Genomic DNA, 21790 nt, shown 5'->3' with positions numbered 1-21790 from the left:
TTCATGGTTTTGCAACTGCCCTTGAAGAAACTTTAATGTCTTTAATGTAATGATGGACTGTCGTTTCTCTTTGCTTATTTGAGCTGTTCTTGCCATAATATAGACTTTGTCTTTTACAAAATAGGGCTATCTTCTGCATATCACCCCACCCCTACCTTGTCACAACACAACTGATTGTCTCAAATGCATTAAGAAGGAAATACATTTTAACAAGGCTTACCTGTTAATTGAAATGCATTACAGGTGGCTACCTCATGAAGCTGGTTGAGAGAATGCCAAGAGTTTGCAAAGCTGTCATCAAGGAAAATGGTGACTACTTTGAAGAATATCAAATATAAAGAAACTCAAGCAATGGACATTAGACCTGTGGAAATCTGTCCTTTGTTCTGATGAGTCCAAATTTGAGATTTTTGGTTCCAACCGCCATGTCTTTGTGAGAAGCAGAGTAGGTGAATGGATGATCTCTGCATGTGTAGTTTCCACCATGAAGCATGGAGGATGAGTTGTGATGGTGTGGGGAGTGCTTTGCTGGTAACACTGTCAGTGATTTATTTGGAATTCAAGGCACACTTAACCTGTGTGCAAAGCTGTCATCAAGGCAAAGGATGGCTACTTTGAAGAACCTAAAAGATAAAATATATTTTGATATATTTAACACTTTTTTGGTTACATGATTCCATGTGTTATTTCATAGTTTTGATGTCTTTACTATTATTCTACAATGTAGAACATTGTAAAAAGAAAGAAAAACCCTTGAATGAGTAGGTGTGTCCAAACTTTTGACTGGTACTGTATGTAAATTAAATATTTCTAAAAACATGTTTTCACTTTGTCGTTACAGGGTATTGTGTGTAGATGTGTGAGGGAAATATATACAGTATATTTAATCAATTTTAAATTCAGGCTGTAACTCAACAAAATGTGGAATAATTCAAGGAGTATGAATACTTTCTGAAGGCACTGTAGATGGATTGAGCTGAGAAACCAGATTTCACTCTCGGTGGGGAGTTTATGATGAATCCGGTAACCCAATAAACACACAGTGATTTCTGCCTCCCAGTGTATGTAATGCAGTCTAATGGAGTTTAATGGAGTTCCCTCAGGAAACAGTTAGATTAGCTCTCTGGCCACACCATTGGCTGAGGACAGGAGGGGAAACAAGGGAGGAAAAAGGATGAGAACAAGTGAGAAACAAGGTAGAAGGAAGGAGCCATTCCCTTTAATCACCACATGAAACCTCCCATCAGAGTCGTACAGTATTCAGAGCCTTCAACCTCTCACACAGTCTCCCATCAGAGTCATACAGTATTCAGAGCCTTCAACCTCTCACACAGCCTCCCATCAGAGTCGTACAGTATTCAGAGCCTTCAACCTCTCACACAGCCTCCCATCAGAGTCGTACAGTATTCAGAGCCTTCAACCTCTCACACAGCCTCCCATCAGAGTCGTACAGTATTCAGAGCCTTCAACCTCTCACACAGCCTCCCATCAGAGTCGTACAGTATTCAGAGCCTTCAACCTCTCACACAGCCTCCCATCAGAGTCGTACAGTATTCAGAGCCTTCAACCTCTCACACAGCCTCCCATCAGAGTCGTACAGTATTCAGAGCCTTCAACCTCTCACACAGCCTCCCATCAGAGTCGTACAGTATTCAGAGCCTTCAACCTCTCACACAGCCTCCCATCAGAGTCGTACAGTATTCAGAGCCTTCAACCTCTCACACAGCCTCCCATCAGAGTCGTACAGTATTCAGAGCCTTCAATCTCTCACACAGCCTCCCATCAGAGTCGTACAGTATTCAGAGCCTTCAACCTCTCACACAGCCTCCCATCAGAGTCGTACAGTATTCAGAGCCTTCAACCTCTCACACAGCCTCCCATCAGAGTCGTGCAGTATTCAGAGCCTTCAACCTCTCACACAGCCTCCCATCAGAGTCGTGCAGTATTCAGAGCCTTCAACCTCTCACACAGCCTCCCATCAGAGTCGTACAGTATTCAGAGCCTTCAACCTCTCACACAGTACAGGAGAATAACTCTTAGTCTCGTCTCTGTTGTAGATGCATGTGGAAATGTTAACAACAGAAAAGGCCCATAGTGTGTGTTCCACGTTCTGGATCATTGAGAACTTTCCCTGTGAACTGTGTCTGTAGGCAGGCAGACTAGGGAGCCCAAGAATAACCAGAATAGAAGGCTGCCATCTGGCACATGCAACCAGACAAATTGAACAGAGAGAGGGAAATGTGTAATGTTAACTGAACAAAAATATAAACGCAACAATTTCAACAATTGTTACAGTTCATATAAGGAAATTCAGTCAATTCAAATAAATTCATCAGGGGCCTCCCGAGTGGCACAGCAATATAAGGCACTGCATCGCAGTGCTAGAGGCGTCACTACAGACCCAGGCTATATCACAGCAGTCTAAGGCACTGTATCGCAGTGCTAGAGGCGTCACTACAGACCCAGGCTGTATCACAGCGGTCTAAGGCACTGTATCGCAGTGCTAGAGGCGTCACTACAGACCCAGGCTATATCACAGCGGTCTAAGGCACTGTATCTCAGTGCTAGAGGCGTCACTACAGACCCAGGCTATATCACAGCGGTCTAAGGCACTGTATCTCAGTGCTAGAGGCGTCACTAGCGACCCAGGCTGTATCACATTGGTCTAAGGCACTGTATCTCAGTGCTAGAGGCATCACTACAGACCCAGGCTGTATCACAGCGGTCTAAGGCACTGTATCTCAGTGCTAGAGGCGTCACTACAGACCCAGGCTGTATCACATTGGTCTAAGGCACTGTATCTCAGTGCTAGAGGCGTCACTACAGACCCAGGCTGTATCACAGCGGTCTAAGGCACTGTATCTCAGTGCTAGAGGCATCACTACAGACCCAGGCTATATCACAGCGGTCTAAGGCACTGTATCTCAGTGCTAGAGGCGTCACTACAGACCCAGGCTATATCACAGCGGTCTAAGGCACTGTATCTCAGTGCTAGAGGCATCACTACAGACCCAGGCTATATCACAGCGGTCTAAGGCACTGTATCTCAGTGCTAGAGGCGTCACTACAGACCCAGGCTATATCACAGCGGTCTAAGGCACTGTATCTCAGTGCTAGAGGCGTCACTACAGACCCAGGCTATATCACATTGGTCTAAGGCACTGTATCTCAGTGCTAGAGGCGTCACTACAGACCCAGGCTATATCACATTGGTCTAAGGCACTGTATGTCAGTGCTAGAGGCGTCACTACAGACCCAGGCTATATCACAGCGGTCTAAGGCACTGTATCTCAGTGCTAGAGGCGTCACTACAGACCCAGGCTATATCACAGCGGTCTAAGGCACTGTATCTCAGTGCTAGAGGCATCACTACAGACCCAGGCTATATCACAGTGGTCTAAGGCACTGTATCTCAGTGCTAGAGGCATCACTACAGACCCAGGCTATATCACAGTGGTCTAAGGCACTGTATCTCAGTGCTAGAGGCGTCACTACAGACCCAGGCTATATCACAGCGGTCTACGGCACTGTATCTCAGTGCTAGAGGCATCACTACAGACCCAGGCTATATCACAGCGGTCTAAGGCACTGTATCTCAGTGCTAGAGGCATCACTACAGACCCAGGCTATATCACAGCGGTCTAAGGCACTGTATCTCAGTGCTAGAGGCGTCACTACAGATCCAGGCTATATCACAGTGGTCTAAGGCACTGTATCTCAGTGCTAGAGGCATCACTACAGACCCAGGCTATATCACAGTGGTCTAAGGCACTGTATCTCAGTGCTAGAGGCGTCACTACAGATCCAGGCTATATCACAGTGGTCTAAGGCACTGTATCTCAGTGCTAGAGGCGTCACTACAGATCCAGGCTATATCACAGCGGTCTAAGGCACTGTATCTCAGTGCTAGAGGCGTCACTACAGACCCGGAGTCGATGCCAGGCTGTGTCGCAGCCGGCCGCGACCGGGAGACCGATGAGTTGGCGCATAATTGGCCCAGTGTCGTCCAGGTTAGGGAAAGGTTTGGCCAGCCGGGATGTTATTGTCTCATTGAGCTCTGGCGGTTCCTGTGGCAGGCCGGGCGCATTTACGCAAACACGGTCGCCAGTTGGACAGTGTTTCCTCCGACACATTGGTGCAGCTGGCTTCCGGGTTAAGCGAGCAGTGTGTCAAGAAGCAGTGCGACTTGGAGTTGCAGCGATGGGACAAGACAGTAACTACCAATTGGATATCACGAAATTGGGGTCAAAAAGGGGTAAAAAAAAACGAATACAAATAAAAAGCATCATTAGACCCTAATCTATGGATTTCACATGGCTTGACAGGGGCTAATCAGGATGATTTTTCCCCCCACAATAGGGCTTTATTACAGACAGAAATACTCAGTTTCATCAGCTGTTTGGGTGACTGGTCTCAGATGATACCGCAGGTGAAGAAGCCGGATGTAGAGGTCCTGGGCTGGCATGGTTACACGTGGTCTGCCAAATTCTCTAAAATATACATTCATTTCTCTGGCAACCGCTCTGGTGGACATTCCTGCAGTCAGCATGCCAATTGCACGCTCCCTCGAAAATTGAGACATCTGTGGCATTGTGTTGTGTGACACTACTGCACATTTTAGAGTGGCCTTTCAAGTCCCAGCACAAGGTGCACCTGTGTAATGATCATACTGTTTAATCAGCTTCTTGATATGCCACACCTGTCAGGTGGATGGATTATCTTGGCAAATAAGAAATGCTCACTAACAGGGATGTAAACACATTTGTGCACACAATTTGAGAGAAATAAGCTTTTTGTGCATCTGGAAAATTTCGGGGATCTTTTATTTCAGCTCATTAAAAAAAGTAACACAATAAAATAACAGTAACATAGCTATATAAATGGGGTACCGGTACCGAGTCAATGTGCTTGGGTACAGGTTAGTCGAGGTAATTTGAACATGCATAGATAATAAGCAGCGAGTAGCAGCAGTGTAAAAACAAAGGGGGGTCAATGTAAATAGTTCGGGTGGCCATTTGATTAGTTGTTCAGCAGTCTTATGGCTTGGGGGTAGAAGCTGTTCAGGAGCCTTTTGGACATAGACATGGCGCTCCGGTACCGCGCTCTCACACACGCATACACCCACTACTTAAACCTCTACATGTCCAAACTGTGTAGGAATGAGTCAGCCATCCATGTGGGTATTGAAGTATGGCTGGAACGTGAGCCGAGCGTGTGTGCCCCCACCATCGCTTTCAGTGTGTGCCCCCACCATCGCTTTCAGTGTGTGCCCCCACCATCGCTTTCAGTGTGTGCCCCCACCATCGCTTTCAGTGTGTGCCCCCACCATCGCTTTCATTCTATAATCAACTGGATGGAAGTGCCTTAGTTCATCATAAGGGGGCAACATGTGTATAGCTACTGTATATCTGGGCCCATGGGGAATCTCTGTACTGATGGCTCTTATACCACTGACTTTAGATTAGAGTGGCCCTTTGGGCCCTGGTCCAAAGTAGTGCACTTTTTGGGGAAAAGGGTGCCATTTGGGACGTAGTCCAGTTGAAGTTCGTGTTCCCGGTACTCACATGGCAGTCTTAGACGCTGAAATTCAGGGATGCAACATCAGTGAATAAAAAATGAAAGACAAGTGAATCTAAAATACAAGTATGCAGATATAAAGCGTTGTGAAAAAATTCAGCGGAACGGTGTTTGCTAATTGCCTCCGTGCCAGGCTAGGGGTTAGTTAGCCTTGGTTTGATAACCGGGGTTGATATGTCTTTGTTCTCATAACCTCAGGGATTATGTATGTATAGATTATCATGCAAGAGATCTTCATTTAATTAAAGGCGGGTTCAGTCTCAGGCCTTTAAACCTCAGATCCCCTGATTTTATTTATTTATTTTATTTTATTTCACCTTTATTTAACCAGGTAGGCTAGTTGAGAACAAGTTCTCATTTGCAAATGCCGCCTTAAAACCTAAAAATGTAATGCCGAACTTGAGCATTTGCCAGCCGACCTGTAAATTGTTGCAAGATCTTTCGATAATTGCGTTTCCCACCTAAAATCCAAACATCCAGTGTCAAAGTCTCTTGTAGAGAGAACATCACATGTCAAACATGTCACAATTTATCTCTCAAACTCAAGGCTTACCATCCTTTCTCCTCTCTTTCTCTGTCCTTTCAGCCAGTGAGAAAGGTCATGACTTCCACCCCATGTTCTGACTGTACCCTCCTCTCCTCTCTAAAACACATGTTCTGACTGTACCCTCCTCTCCTCTCTAAAACACATGTTCTGATTGTACCCTCCTCTCCTCTCTAAAACACATGTTCTGACTGTACCCTCCTCTCTCCTCTCTAAAACACATGTTCTGACTGTACCCTCCTCTCTCTCTCTCTAAAACACATGTTCTGACTGTACCCTCCTCTCCTCTCTAAAACACATGTTCTGACTGTACCCTCCTCTCCTCTCTCTAAAACACATGTTCTGACTGTACCCTCCTCTCCTCTCTCTAAAACACATGTTCTGACTGTACCCTCCTCTCCTCTCTCTAAAACACATGTTCTGACTGTACCCTCCTCTCCTCTCTAAAACACATGTTCTGACTGTACCCTCCTCTCTCCTCTCTAAAACACATGTTCTGACTGTACCCTCCTCTCCTCTCTCTAAAACACATGTTCTGATTGTACCCTCCTCTCCTCTCTAAAACACATGTTCTGACTGTACCCTCCTCTCCTCTCTCTAAAACACATGTTCTGACTGTACCCTCCTCTCCTCTCTCTAAAACACATGTTCTGACTGTACCCTCCTCTCCTCTCTCTAAAACACATGTTCTGACTGTACCCTCCTCTCCTCTCTAAAACACATGTTCTGACTGTACCCTCCTCTCCTCTCTAAAACACATGTTCTGACTGTACCCTCCTCTCCTCTCTCTAAAACACATGTTCTGACTGTACCCTCCTCTCTCTCTCTAAAACACATGTTCTGACTGTACCCTCCTCTCCTCTCTAAAACACATGTTCTGACTGTACCCTCCTCTCCTCTCTAAAACACATGTTCTGACTGTACCCTCCTCTCCTCTCTAAAACACATGTTCTGACTGTACCCTCCTCTCCTCTCTAAAACACATGTTCTGACTGTACCCTCCTCTCCCTCTCTCTAAAACACATGTTCTGACTGTACCCTCCTCTCTCTCTCTCTAAAACACATGTTCTGACTGTACCCTCCTCTCTCTCTCTCTAAAACACATGTTCTGACTGTACCCTCCTCTCCTCTCTCTAAAACACATGTTCTATCTGTACCCTCCTCTCCTCTCTAAAACACATGTTCTGACTGTACCCTCCTCTCCCCTCTCTAAAACACATGTTCTGACTGTACCCTCCTCTCCTCTCTCTAAAACACATGTTCTGACTGTACCCTCCTCTCCTCTCTCTAAAACACATGTTCTGACTGTACTCTCCTCTCTCTAAAACACATGTTCTGACTGTACCCTCCTCTCCTCTCTCTAAAACACATGTTCTGACTGTACCCTCCTCTCTCTCTCTAAAACACATGTTCTGACTGTACCCTCCTCTCCTCTCTAAAACACATGTTCTGACTGTACCCTCCTCTCTCTCTCTCTAAAACACATGTTCTGACTGTACTCTCCTCTCTCTAAAACACATGTTCTGACTGTACCCTCCTCTCCTCTCTCTAAAACACATGTTCTGACTGTACTCTCCTCTCTCTAAAACACATGTTCTGACTGTACCCTCCTCTCCTCTCTTAAACACATGTTCTGACTGTACCCTCCTCTCCTCTCTAAAACACATGTTCTGACTGTACCCTCCTCTCCTCTCTAAAACACATGTTCTGACTGTACCCTCCTCTCCTCTCTAAAACACATGTTCTGACTGTACCCTCCTCTCCTCTCTCTAAAACACATGTTCTGACTGTACCCTCCTCTCCTCTCTAAAACACATGTTCTGACTGTACCCTCCTCTCTCTCTAAAACACATGTTCTGACTGTACCCTCCTCTCCTCTCTAAAACACATGTTCTGACTGTACCCTCCTCTCCTCTCTCTAAAACACATGTTCTGACTGTACCCTCCTCTCTCTCTCTAAAACACATGTTCTGACTGTACCCTCCTCTCCTCTCTCTAAAACACATGTTCTGATCTGTACCCTCCTCTCCTCTCTAAAACACATGTTCTGACTGTACCCTCCTCTCCTCTCTCTAAAACACATGTTCTGACTGTACCCTCCTCTCCTCTCTCTAAAACACATGTTCTGACTGTACCCTCCTCTCCTCTCTCTAAAACACATGTTCTGACTGTACCCTCCTCTCCTCTCTCTAAAACACATGTTCTGACTGTACCCTCCTCTCTCTCTCTAAAACACATGTTCTGACTGTACCCTCCTCTCCTCTCTCTAAAACACATGTTCTGACTGTACCCTCCTCTCCTCTCTAAAACACATGTTCTGACTGTACCCTCCTCTCCTCTCTCTAAAACACATGTTCTGACTGTACTCTCCTCTCTCTAAAACACATGTTCTGACTGTACCCTCCTCTCCTCTCTCTAAAACACATGTTCTGACTGTACTCTCCTCTCTCTAAAACACATGTTCTGACTGTACCCTCCTCTCCTCTCTCTAAAACACATGTTCTGACTGTACTCTCCTCTCTCTAAAACACATGTTCTGACTGTACCCTCCTCTCCTCTCTCTAAAACACATGTTCTGACTGTACCCTCCTCTCCTCTCTCTAAAACACATGTTCTGACTGTACCCTCCTCTCCTCTCTTAAACACATGTTCTGACTGTACCCTCCTCTCCTCTCTAAAACACATGTTCTGACTGTACCCTCCTCTCCTCTCTAAAACACATGTTCTGACTGTACCCTCCTCTCCTCTCTAAAACACATGTTCTGACTGTACCCTCCTCTCCTCTCTCTAAAACACATGTTCTGACTGTACCCTCCTCTCCTCTCTAAAACACATGTTCTGACTGTACCCTCCTCTCTCTCTCTAAAACACATGTTCTGACTGTACCCTCCTCTCCTCTCTAAAACACATGTTCTGACTGTACCCTCCTCTCCTCTCTCTAAAACACATGTTGTGACTGTACCCTCCTCTCTCTCTCTCTAAAACACATGTTCTGACTGTACCCTCATCTCCTCTCTCTAAAACACATGTTCTGACTGTACCCTACTCTCCTCTCTCTAAAACACATGTTCTGACTGTACCCTCCTCTCCTCTCTAAAACACATGTTCTGACTGTACCCTCCTCTCCTCTCTCTAAAACACATGTTCTGACTGTACCCTCCTCTCCTCTCTAAAACACATGTTCTGACTGTACCCTCCTCTCCTCTCTAAAACACATGTTCTGACTGTACCCTCCTCTCCTCTCTCTAAAACACATGTTCTGACTGTACTCTCCTCTCTCTAAAACACATGTTCTGACTGTACCCTCCTTTCCTCTCTCTAAAACACATGTTCTATCTGTACCCTCTTCTCTACCTCTGTCTTCGCAGCCAGTGAGAACTGTCATGATTTCCACCCCATGTTCTTCACCCACGACCGCTCCTTCGAAGAGTTCTTCTGCATCTGCATCCAGCTGCTCAACAAGACCTGGAAGGAGATGAGGGCCACCAGCGAAGACTTCAACAAGGTGAGGTTGGACTTTGTGGCTCAGTTACTAAAGTATGGCGCCTGCAATGTCAGGATCATGGGTTCGATTCCCGCCTGGGGCCACTAAAATGGCAAATGGTATTCATTTTCAAAGGGTAATACTTCTGCAGGGGTAGCTAACCCTCTTTCTGGAGAGCTACCCTGCTGCAGGATTATTCTCCGGACCATTCTACTAATCAGCTGCTCCTCAGGACCTTGATTAGCTGAAACAGGTGTGTTTGTTTAGGGCTTGAACAAAATCCTGCAGATCCAGTAGGGCTTTCTTTCTTTTATGTGATTTGTCAGCTCGTACAGGAATGCTACTGTGGTGTATTATGTCTCATGTCAAGTGGTGTTTTCCGGTCTGGACATGCAGTGCATTCGGAAAATATTCAGACCCTTTATTAACACAATATTTGATATTCTTCAAATTAGTCACTTTATTTGCCACGCGCGCCGAATACAACAAGTGTAGACTTTACCGTGAAATGCTTACTGACAAGCCCTTAACCAACAGTGCAGTTCAAGAAGAAGAAAATATTTACCAAGTAGGCTACAATAAAAAGTAATAATAAAAAGTAACATAATAAGAATAACAATAACGAGGCTATATACAGGGAGCACCGGTACCGAGTCAGTGTGCAGGGGTACAGGCTAGTTGAGGTAATCTGTACATGTAGGTGGGGGCGAAGTGACTATGCATAGGTAACAAACTAACAGTGAGTAGCAGCAGTGTACAAGGGGGGGTCAATGTAAATTGTCCGATAGCGATTTTTATGTATTGTTCAGCAGAATAATAGCTTGGGGGTAGAAGGTTTTGAGGAGCCTTTTGGTCCTAGACTTGGCGCTCCAGTACCGCTTGCCGTGCAGTAGCAGAGAGAACAGTCTATAACTTGGGTGACTGGAGTCTAAGACAATTTTATGGGCTTTCCTCTGACACCGCCTATTATATAGGTCCTGGATGGCAGGAAGCTTGGCCCCGGTGATGTTCTGGGCCGTTCACACTACCCTCTGTAGCACCTTACGGTCAGATGCCGAGCAGTTGCCATACAAGGCGGTGATGCAACCGGTCAGGATGCTCTCAATGGTGCAGATTTGCCAAATGGAGGGCGGGGGAGAGCTTTGTGTGGAGTAAAGGTGGTCTAGGATTTTTTTTTTTCTGGTTGAACATGTGACATGCTGGTAAAATTTGGGCAAACTGATTTAAGTTTGCCTGCATTAAAGTCCCAGGCCACTAGGAGCGCTGCTTCTGGGTGAGCATTTTCTTCTTTGCTTATGGCCTTATAGAGTTGGTTGAGAGCGGTCTTAGTGCCAGCTTCGCTTGGTGGTGGTAAATAGACTGCTACGAATAATGCAGATGATAACTCTTTTGGTTGACAGCTTATCATAAGGTACTCTACCTCAGGCACGCAATACCTCAAGACTTCTTTAATATTAGACACACACCCCTACCCCTCGTCTTACCAGAGGTAGCGTCTCTGTTCTGCCGGGGCATGGAAAATCCCGCCAGCTCTATATTGTCCGTTCCTTCGTTCAGCCACGTCTCGGTGAAACATAAGATGTTACAGTTTTTAATGTCACATTGGCAGGATTATCTTAATAGAAGGTCATCAATTTTATTTTCTAACGTATGCACGTATGCACAGACGGAAGCCACTCCTCAGTAAAAGGTATGACAGCCCGCTTCAAGTTTGCCAATAGGCACCTAAAGGACTCTGACCATGAGAAACAAGATTCTCTGGTCTGATGAAACCAAGATTGAACTCTTTGGCCTGAATGCCAACCAAAAGTTAATTAAGATCCTTGATGAAAACCTGTTCCAGAGCGCTCAGGACTTTAGACTGGGGCGAAGGTTTACCTTCCAACAGGACAACGACCCTAAGCACACAGCCAAGAAAATGCAGGAGTTGCTTCAGGGCAAGTCTCTGAATGTCCTTGAGTGGCCCAGCCAGAGCCCGGACTTGAACCCGATCGAACAGCTCTGGAGAGACCTGAAAATAGCTGTGCAGCGACAGAGCTTAAGAGGATCTGGCAGAGAAGAAACTCCCCAAATACAGGTGTGCCAAGCTTGTAGAGTCATCCCCATGAAGACTCAAGGCTGTAATCGCTGCCAAAGGTGCTTCAACAAAGTACTGAGTAAAGGGTCTGAATACTTATGTAAATTTGATATTTCATTTTTTCCCCAAACATTTCTAAAAACTTGTTTTTGCTTTGACATTACGGGGTACTGTGATGTCATTATGGGGTATTGTGATGTCATTATGGGGTGTTGTGTGTAGATTGATGAGGGGAAAAAATAACAATTGAATCCATTTTAGAATAAGGCTGTATGTGAGTTATTATAGTAGCCACTGCCTATATAAAGCCAGCCTCAATGTGCAGAAGTTGATTTAAGATGCATAGTCGTGGCTGCATCCCAGATGATACCCTATTCCCTACATAGTGCACTACTTTTGGCCAAAGCCCATCAAAAGTAGTGCACTACCCATCTCCAGATGGGTTTTCCTTGAGGCGTGTCTTATTTTAGGAGTGATTGAGAGGGATGGGAATTGAGCTCATCTCCCCAGGCTTTCAAATTAAATTCTTCATTGTTGTCTGACATGAAATACACATTAACTCCTCCGTCGGTTGGTCTCACTGCTTATTTAACTCCTGGCTTCAGTAACAGGCAGAAAATGCTGTTTTATTCAGATAAAAACATTTTCTTTTCAACACACACACATCTGAGGAAGTCTGATTCAGTCACTGTCTCTGAGGAAGTCTGATTCAGTCACTGTCTCTGAGGAAGTCTGATTCAGTCACTGTCTCTGTGGAAGTCTGATTCGATCACTGTCTCTGTGGGTTTCTTTGCCAGACTGTCAGATTGCATAGAAAATGTAAACTCCACGTGATATTGGAAACCTAAGCCAATCCAATCAGTATTCTAGTACTGTACACAGCATCATATGAACATTCCTTTTTTCCTGTTGTCAAATGAAATTGCAGAATGGTAGTTTGGATAGTGTAAGATAGGCTGTTGCTGTTTCAGAAGATCATCAGATTACTGTAGGAACAGAGGTAGTATTTGTTGTGTGTACAGTATTGACTAACCATCAATCTCCTCTGTAGCTTCAACACCCTGTCTTGTTTTGAGGCATCATGATGTGAGTCATTGGCTGTGTCCCAAATGGCATCCTATTCCCTATATAGGGCTCTGGTCAAAAGCAGTGCACTATTTAGGGAATAGGGTGCCATTTGGGACAAACACACTGTGTAACATTGCAGTAAAGGCACCCATCTCTTTTGAAACAGCAAAGTCTGTATGTGTTTGTTTGCCAACTTAGGTCCGGTAATGCTGACCAATCTCACCATCTCGCAAAGCCCTGTGCCTTTTCCCCCTTCCGTACTCTGCTCTCAGCACCTCCGTATCATCCTGTAATATAAGGATGTATACTGTACTATACTGCCTGAAGGTGACATTATAATTGGGGATAAGCACTCATTCAGTGTGTTAGTATCCCCGCTCCCTTTTGCCAGGAGTGAGCTCGCTGGCTGTTTTTATGTGTGTTGAGACACACACAGTGTGAAATTGACAATTTTAGACGTCAGGACAGCAGTCCTAACATTTCTGGAACTAAGGTTGACGTCCGTCAACGGGCTTTTGTACTGGGGGAGAGAGAGGCGTGTTCCATAGTTCTCAACTAATGTCTTTTCACGAATAGTTTCATATTTAAACATTTAAATTGCTCAACAATTCCATGTGAATCTGATAACTAGAATGTGTAGACTTTCCAAGATACAGTTTATGTCATCATCAGTAATAATGTCCCAAAACAATGACTGATCCGACATCATATTCTTTAAGTACCAATGGACACTTTCAACTGGTTGAGAAAGGGAAATATTGTTCCATTCCCCAACCTTTTGACGTTACCATACTTTCTCTGTGGAAACAAAGGGCTTTCCATGAGTCCATTCTGTAGAGTGGAGGGAGAAGGTTTCGGTATTTATGGGGGGGGGGGGGGGGGGTCATAAACCTCACCCAACAGGGCAACGTCATGACAGTATATTATAATTAATGAATTATCAACATTTCCATAACCAAACATTCTAAATTAATGGTGGAATATGTTGGGTTTAACAGTAACTTCACTGATCAATATATATTTCACGGGTCATTGATAATTATTTCCAAACAATTGACACAATTAAACAAATAGTGGTCAGGAATTGGAATTATTCTGGTGTCGACATTTAATAATTATGCTCCATACGTTCCTCACATAAGCAGGAACTTCAAACATCATCAGGACGTGACAGTGGTCATTTTCCCTTCAACTGAAATCATTACGCTTCAGTATTTCTAACCACCCCCCTTAAACGCACACACGACCCAAACTAATGGACATGTGACAGCAAGGCAGAATGGCACATTGCAAACTAGCATTGGGTACATATTGACCAACATGGTATGTCCATTTGGTGAATGTAGATTGGCGGCGCAAATAAAGGAACATCATAGCAGTTGCCCCGAGGCAGTGAACACTTTTCACTGGCCTTAAAAACTGCCCACTAACGTTTTGGCGATGTGGTGGCACAAACTTCCCAGCATGGGCCGTTGTTGAAGCAGGTAAGGGAGCATTCTCTCCCGAACGATGCACAGTGGACACTGGGGTTGTCTCGAGACCCCCCTAGTAGTAACAACGTCTGTGCCACACCCAGGAACATGCTGCGGTGCAGTCATTTTCTCTCCAGGCTCTGAAGAGAGCTCGGTCATAATCAATTCAGTGTCAATCGATGTCGGGATGAAAACCTCACACACCCCATCATAGTGCAGAAACTCCTGCAGAGCCCCCCATAGGAACAGCAGAGGTGTCACGCCCTGACCTTAGAGATCCTTTTTATGTCTCTATTTTGGTTTGGTCAGGGCGTGAGTTGGGGTGGATATTCTATGTTTGTGTTTCTATGATTTTCTATTTCTATGTTTTGGCCGGGTATGGTTCTCAATCAGGGACAGCTGTCTATCGTTGTCTCTGATTGGGAACCATACTTAGGTAGCTCTTTTTTCCACCTGTGTTTGTGGGAAGTTGACTTTTGTTTAGGGCACATAGCCTGTAGCTTCACGTTTAGTTTTTGTAGTGTTTATTGTTTTGTTTGGTGTCATTTTGATAAAAAGAAAGAAAATGTACGCTCACCACGCTGCACCTTGGTCCTCTCCTTTCAACAGCCGTGACAAGAGGAGCAGGAATGAGACAGTTCAGCCTCCAACAAGGTGTCCTCGCTTGGGCCCGACTGGTAAACCTCTCTGGGCCAGGAATCCTAATATCCAATAACACACACCACTTTCTCTCCACAGGATGAGAATGAGTCTTTATTGAATTGGGATAGATTATTCCCCACATTCTTCCTCTCTTCCTCCTCTCCTTCCTCCTCCTCACCATCCCTCACTTCCCTGGTGTTTGTTTAGGAGATGGAGACTGTCTCTCTGGTTCAGTTAGAGCCTGCTGCTGGTGTTATCACGTGCTCCACTAAGGCAGTTATTTATCTTATAACTTGTCCTTGTGGTAAAAGATTATGTGGGTAAAACAAAGTGCAAGTAAAATTACGTATCTCGGAGCATCGTAGCACCATTAGGTGCAAAAACTGGACTTACCCAGTTGCGGCCCACTGTTTGGAAGAAAACCACTCGATTTCATCTCTATGTTATATTGGCATCGAACATGTCACCCTCCCTAGGAGAGGGGGTGACCTCGACAATTTATTGTTAAAACGAGAGGCTGCCTGGATCTTTAATTTAAAGACCCTTGCTCCCTTCGGTCTCAACGTAGACTTTGATCTGAAGCCATTCTTGTGATTATTGTGATTTTGCAATTGTAAATGTTTGTAGGCTTATGTAGCCAAATTGTATCTATGATCGTACGCCATCCATTAGTTTTTTGTATGCTGTTTAAATATATGCGAATTAACCAATGATATCAGGCCACACCCGGCCATGATTACAGACACCTGTGTGTGTGTTTTGACACTATATAAATGAGTCAACCTGCAGTGTTTGTCATTATACCCTTATGAAGACAGCTTGTCTGTCGAAATGTTGGACATAAATATTTCTTCATCTGAGCTCCTAGAGTGTGCCGCTCTCTTTATTTTTTTTAAAGTGTTCTACTCCGCTAGCCAGCACCTCGCCTAAATAGGTGTGCGTTTCTTTCGCCTCTAGAGCCTGCTGCTGTGCCAGACTGGAGAACAGTCACAATGTACCCATCAGCACATATGGCCATAGTCATTCTTATGCCAGAGAAACATGTGCAGCAGAGTTGTATATAGAGATGGCTCTGAACATGTGTCACCGATGGTCATTCTGGACATGTCCATCTGTCTGTCTTGTGTAGTCAGCTGGCCATGGGTGACATCCATGGTTTGTCTGTGGGTCATAGAATGTTTCCTCTAGCCCTTGGTTCCAAAAGCAGCACTCTCACCAAATAATGATCATAACAGTGATTGATTAGTTGTGTCTGGTACGTTTTCTTACAAAGACAGGCAGGGGTTTTCACGTTTTCAGGATTCCTATTTTTTTTTATCAGAATTTTTTTTTCCATCAATACCAGATTTTGCTTTAAGGTGTAAAAGGTATTACAACCACATCCTGTCCTGCATTCCCTTCCTGTTCTTTACATGATCCTTCTATCCTACTGTTTGTGTTAGGTTTGTATGCGTCCTAAATGGCACCCTATTCCCTAAATGGTGCACTACTGTAGACCAGAGCCCTGGTCAAAAGGAGTGCACTACCAAGAGAATAGGGGGCTATTTGGAACGGGCTATTTGTCTGTGCATCCTCCATGTTCTTCTCTTTTGTGGTGTGGCTACTGTAGTCCCACCTTCACGTTTATCTAGTCAGCTACTCTAGTCTCACCTTCACGTTTATCTAGTCAGCTACTCTAGTCCCACCTTCACGTTTATTTAGTCAACTACTCTAGTCCCACCTTCACGTTTATTTAGTCAGCTACTCTAGTCCCACCTTCACGTTTATTTAGTCAGCTACTCTAGTCCCACCTTCACGTTTATTTAATCAACTACTCTAGTCTCACCTTCACGTTTATCTAGTCAGCTACTCTAGTCCCACCTTCACGTTTATTTAGTCAACTACTCTAGTCCCACCTTCACGTTTATTTAGTCAGCTACTCTAGTCCCACCTTCACGTTTATTTAATCAACTACTCTAGTCCCACTTTCACGTTTATTTAATCAACTACTGTAGTCCCACCTTCACGTTTATTTAATCAACTACTCTAGTCTCACCTTCACGTTTATTTAATCAACTACTCTAGTCTCACCTTCACGTTTATTTAGTCAACTACTCTAGTCCCACCTTCACGTTTATCTAGTCAACTACTGTAGTCTCACCTTCACGTTTATCAAGTCAGCTACTCTAGTCCCACCTTCACGTTTATTTAGTCAACTACTCTAGTCTCACCTTCACGTTTATTTAGTCAACTACTCTAGTCCCACCTTCACGTTTATTTAGTCAACTACTCTAGTCCCACCTTCACGTTTATCTAGTCAACTACTGTAGTCCCACCTTCACGTTTATTTAGTCAACTACTGTAGTCCCACCTTCACGTTTATTTAGTCAACTACTCTAGTCCCACCTTCACGTTTATTTAGTCAACTACTCTAGTCTCACCTTCACGTTTATTTAATCAACTACTCTAGTCTCACCTTCACGTTTATTTAGTCAACTACTGTAGTCCCACCTTCACGTTTATTTAGTCAACTACTCTAGTCCCACCTTCACGTTTATTTAGTCAACTACTCTAGTCCCACCTTCACGTTTATTTAGTCAACTACTGTAGTCCCACCTTCACGTTTATTTAATCAACTACTCTAGTCCCACCTTCACGTTTATTTAATCAACTACTCTAGTCCCACCTTCACGTTTATTTAATCAACTACTCTAGTCTCACCTTCACGTTTATTTTGAGAAGGGAGAGCTAGAGAAGAAGCAGGTGGGTGCCTGGGTAATGCTTGACACTCTACTCTGTTCTACTCTACTCTGTTCTGTTCTGTTCTACTCTACTCTGTTATGTTCTGCTCTGTTCTACTCTGCTCTGTTCTGTTCAGCTCTGTTCTGCTCTTTTCTACTCTGTTATGTTCTACTCTGTTCTACTCTGTTCTACTCTGCTCTGTTCTGCTCTTTTCTACTCTGCTCTATTCTGTTTTGTTCTACTGTACTCTTCTTCTCTGTTCTGTTCTTCTCTACTCTGTTCTGTTCTACTCTACTCTGTTCTTCTCTACTCTGTTCTGTTCTACTCTGTTCTACTCTGTTCTACTCTGTTCTACTCTACTCTGTTGGGTGTTGTTCAACTCTGTTCTGTTCTACTCTGTTCTCTTCTACTCTGTTCTGTTCTGTTCTTCTCTCTCTGTTCTGTTCTTCTCTACTCTGTTCTACTCTACTCTGTTGTGTGCTGTTCTGTTCTCTACTCTGTTCGGTTCTACTCTACTCTGTTCTGTTCTGCTCTGTTCTACTCTACTCTGTTGTGTGCTACTCTGTTGTGTGCTGTTCTGATCTACTCTACTCCATTTGTACTCTGTTCAAATCTGTTCTGTTCTACTCTTTTCTACTAGAACGGAGTAGAACAGAACAGAGTAGAAAAGAGTATAGTAGAATACAACTTTTACTCTGGTCTCTGTTCTGTTCTATTTTACTCTGTTCTAGTCTGTTCTGTACTACTCTGTTCTACTCTATATTGTTCTACTCTACTCTGTTCTGCTATGTTCTACTCTCTTCTGCTCTACTCTACTCTGTCCTGCTCTCTTCTACTCTGTTCTGCTCTACTCTACTCTGTTCTGCTCTACTCTACTCTGTCCTGCTCTCTTCTACTCTGTTCTACTCTACTCTACTCTACTCTGTTCTGCTCTACTCTACTCTGTTCTACTCTACTCTGTCCTGCTCTCTTCTACTCTGTTCTGCTCTACTCTACTCTGTTCTGCTCTACTCTACTCTGTCCTGCTCTCTCTCCACTCCATCTGACAAACTGTTTCCTCTGTTTCCATAGCAACTCCAGTCCAATTACTGCCGCTGCACTACACTGGCTCCACTTTGGAAAAAGGGAGCCTCTTCTATGCGTGTGGGTGTGTGTGTGATTGCGTGTGCCTGCATGCTTGTGTGTGTCTATTTCGAAGAACGGTCATGTACGACAGCCCTCTGTCTCTTTATCCAAACGGCTGTGTGTGATGAGGGGCTTGCTACGCCTCCCGACTAGAAAACCTCCAGCTCTGTGCATCCAGGCAGAGGGGTTCTGATGTACAGGCTCTCACTCAGTCTCCTCCTCCCCTCCTCGTCTCTAAACCTGTCATCCCCACACACACACACACACACACACACACACACACACACACACACACACACACACACACACACACACACACACCACACCACCACAGCCCATGTGATTCCTCAGCTGCCACCCTATTGGCTCATACCACCGTGGAATGCGCCCAATCGGGCTTAAACACTGAGATCAACATAAACGGGGCTGCCTGGTGGTCCTCTCAGACTGGCAGTAGAGAGAGGAGGTAGATATCATCTAGCAGGAGGATGAGCATTGCCCTCCGTGACCACGATCGCCACAACGACGCGCCTCACGCCCGTGGCTAGATACCCAGCTAGCTCCGTTAAAATCTGTTAGCACAACTCTGTCGTTTTACCAGGGGACCATCTTCCCCTCCCTCCCTCCCCCATCTCTCTACCCCCTCTCCTTCACCCTCTCTCTTCCTCGCTGCATTCGTTAGCTGCTCCTCTCGTCTCAGTGCGTCCAAGGTTTTGCCGTCAGTCGTTCTGGAGCGCAGCAGCTGCAGCCATGGAGTTAACAATTACATGTAAGTACAAGAAACTGGCCGATTTGCTTTTCCCACATCTAGAGAGGGAGGGAGAGTAGAGAGTGGGCTCTGGTTGCTGACTGCTGATTAGAATGGAGGGATGGAGAGAGGAGTGGAGGGGAGGTGGGGGTTTGTATTGTTGCCTGGCTGCAGAGAGGAGGAGAGCGGAGAGGAGAGCAGAGAGAGGAGGAGAGCGGAGCAGAGAGAGGAGGAGAGCGGAGCAGAGAGAGGAGGAGAGCGGAGCAGAGAGAGGAGGAGAGGAGCGGAGAGGAAGAGGAGGAGAGCGGAGAGGAGGAGGAGGAGAGCGGAGGGGAGCGGAGAGGAGAGCAGAGCAGAGAGAAGGAGAGGAGAGCAGAACAGAGAGAAAGAGAGGAGCGAAGAGGAGGAGAGCGGAGGGGAGAGGAGAGCAGAACAGAGAGAAGGAGAGCAGAGAGGAGGAGAGGAGAGCAGAACAGAGAGAAGGAGAGCAGAGAGGAGGAGAGGAGAGCAGAACAGAGAGAACGAGAGCAGAGAGAACGAGAGCAGAGAGGAGGAGAGGAGAGCAGAGAGAAGGAGAGCAGAGAGGAGGAGAGGAGAGCAGAACAGAGAGAAGGAGAGCAGAGAGGAGGAGAGGAGAGCAGAACAGAGAGAAGGAGAGCAGAGAGGAGGAGAGGAGAGCAGAACAGAGAGGAGAGCAGAGAGGAGGAGAGGAGAGCAGAGAGAAGGAGAGCAGAGAGGAGGAGAGGAGAGCAGAACAGAGAGAAGGAGAGCAGAGAGGAGGAGAGGAGAGGAGAGCAGAGAGAAGGAGAGCAGAGAGGAGGAGAGGAGAGCAGAACAGAGAGAAGGAGAGCAGAGAGGAGGAGAGGAGAGCAGAACAGAGAGAAGGAGAGCAGAGAGGAGGAGAGGAGAGCAGAGAGGAGGAGAGGAGAGCAGAACAGAGAGGAGGAGAGGAGAGCAGAGAGGAGGAGAGCAATATTCTTAGTACAAATGGGGCAGTGCTGTGCTGGGTAGCCTGAGCCTGCCTGTGTGTGTGTTTGTGACTCTGTGAGGCGTAATCAGGTTAGAGCAGCCCATCTCAGCCTTCTGATTAAAAGCTCCCAATCACAGATCCTACATCTGTCTCTCTGAAGCCGTCTTTCTGAACACAGATCCTAAATATGTCTCTCTGAAGCCGTCTTTCTGAACACAGATCCTAAATATGTCTCTCTGAAGCCGTCTTTCTGAACACAGATCCTACATCTGTCTCTCTGAAGCCGTCTTTCTGAACACAGATCCTAAATATGTCTCTCTGAAGCCGTCTTTCTGAACACAGATCCTACATCTGTCTCTCTGAAGCCGTCTTTCTGAACACAGATCCTACATCTGTCTCTCTGAAGCCGTCTTTCTGAACACAGATCCTAAATATGTCTCTCTGAAGCCGTCTTTCTGAACACAGATCCTAAATATGTCTCTCTGAAGCCGTCTTTCTGAACACAGATCCTAAATATGTCTCTCTGAAGCCGTCTTTTTGAACACAGATCCTAAATATGTCTCTGAAGCCATCTTTTTGAACACAGACACCACATAGGAAGTGGTGGCGATAGTACACATTGTTGTGAATAATATTTAGCATTATCTAGTTTCCTAGAAATAGAGGAATGGACTACTACTATCCATCATACCAGGCTCTGCTAACATTACAAATTTTATAAATATTTAATATTTAATATTGTCATTGACAGATATATAAAACAATTAGATGATGGTATTTAATTGTGTAACTATTTCATTTTTTATTTAGAAAATTGTTCTTACATTTAACTGCGTTGTTGGGAAAGGGTTTGTAAGTAAGTCTACACCTGCTTTATTCGGTGCATGTTACAAACACAATTTTGATTTGAGATGGTTACTGTAGCTATAGCTACCCCCCAGGATAATCTGCTTTGTCTGGAAGACTCTATTCTCGTTTGGCCTTGTTGGATTATGCAAATAGAAATCCTCACAGAGCTGGATAATTACTGGTGCTGGGCTGCAGGCAAGCCTCCTCCTTGACCTATTGTCTCCCTGCTGCTGTGCTAGCATGTTAGGATGTGGCCTTGTGTCCACTGAGTATATTCTAATGGTGTTTAGTACACAACATGACTGAAGGTTTGTGAACACCTGCTCGTCCAACATCTCATTCCATGATTGCATGGGCATTAATATGGAGTTGGTCCCCTCCTTTGCTGCTATAACAGCCTCCACTCTTCTGGGAAGGCTTTCCACTAGATGTTGGAACATTGCTGCCGTTGCTTCCATTCAGCCACAAGAGCATTAGTGAGGTCGGGCACTGATGTTGGGCAATTAGGCCTGG

The 21790-nt window shown here is 45.2% G+C and overlaps 1 protein-coding gene across 10 annotated transcripts in view; it reads left to right on the top strand.

Moving 5' to 3' along the window:
• Nucleotides 1–21790, top strand: part of LOC139555205 (engulfment and cell motility protein 1-like) — a 177275-nt gene that overhangs the window by 92604 nt on the left and 62881 nt on the right. For 9 of the 10 annotated variants that reach the window (XM_071368810.1, XM_071368805.1, XM_071368807.1 and 6 more), the window contains one exon: nt 9490–9626. In XM_071368810.1, coding sequence (XP_071224911.1) covers nt 9490–9626 — 137 coding nt within the window. Of the gene's footprint in view, nt 1–9489; nt 9627–18971; nt 19480–21790 lie in introns of those variants that run through there. The other variant, XM_071368812.1, reaches the window with a different exon arrangement.

Source organism: Salvelinus alpinus, chromosome 26 (genome assembly GCF_045679555.1).
Source record: "Salvelinus alpinus chromosome 26, SLU_Salpinus.1, whole genome shotgun sequence".
NCBI classification, from domain to species: Eukaryota; Metazoa; Chordata; class Actinopteri; order Salmoniformes; family Salmonidae; genus Salvelinus; species Salvelinus alpinus.
Note: the sequence above shows the minus strand (reverse complement) of the source record. Positions and strands in the feature narration are given on the sequence as shown.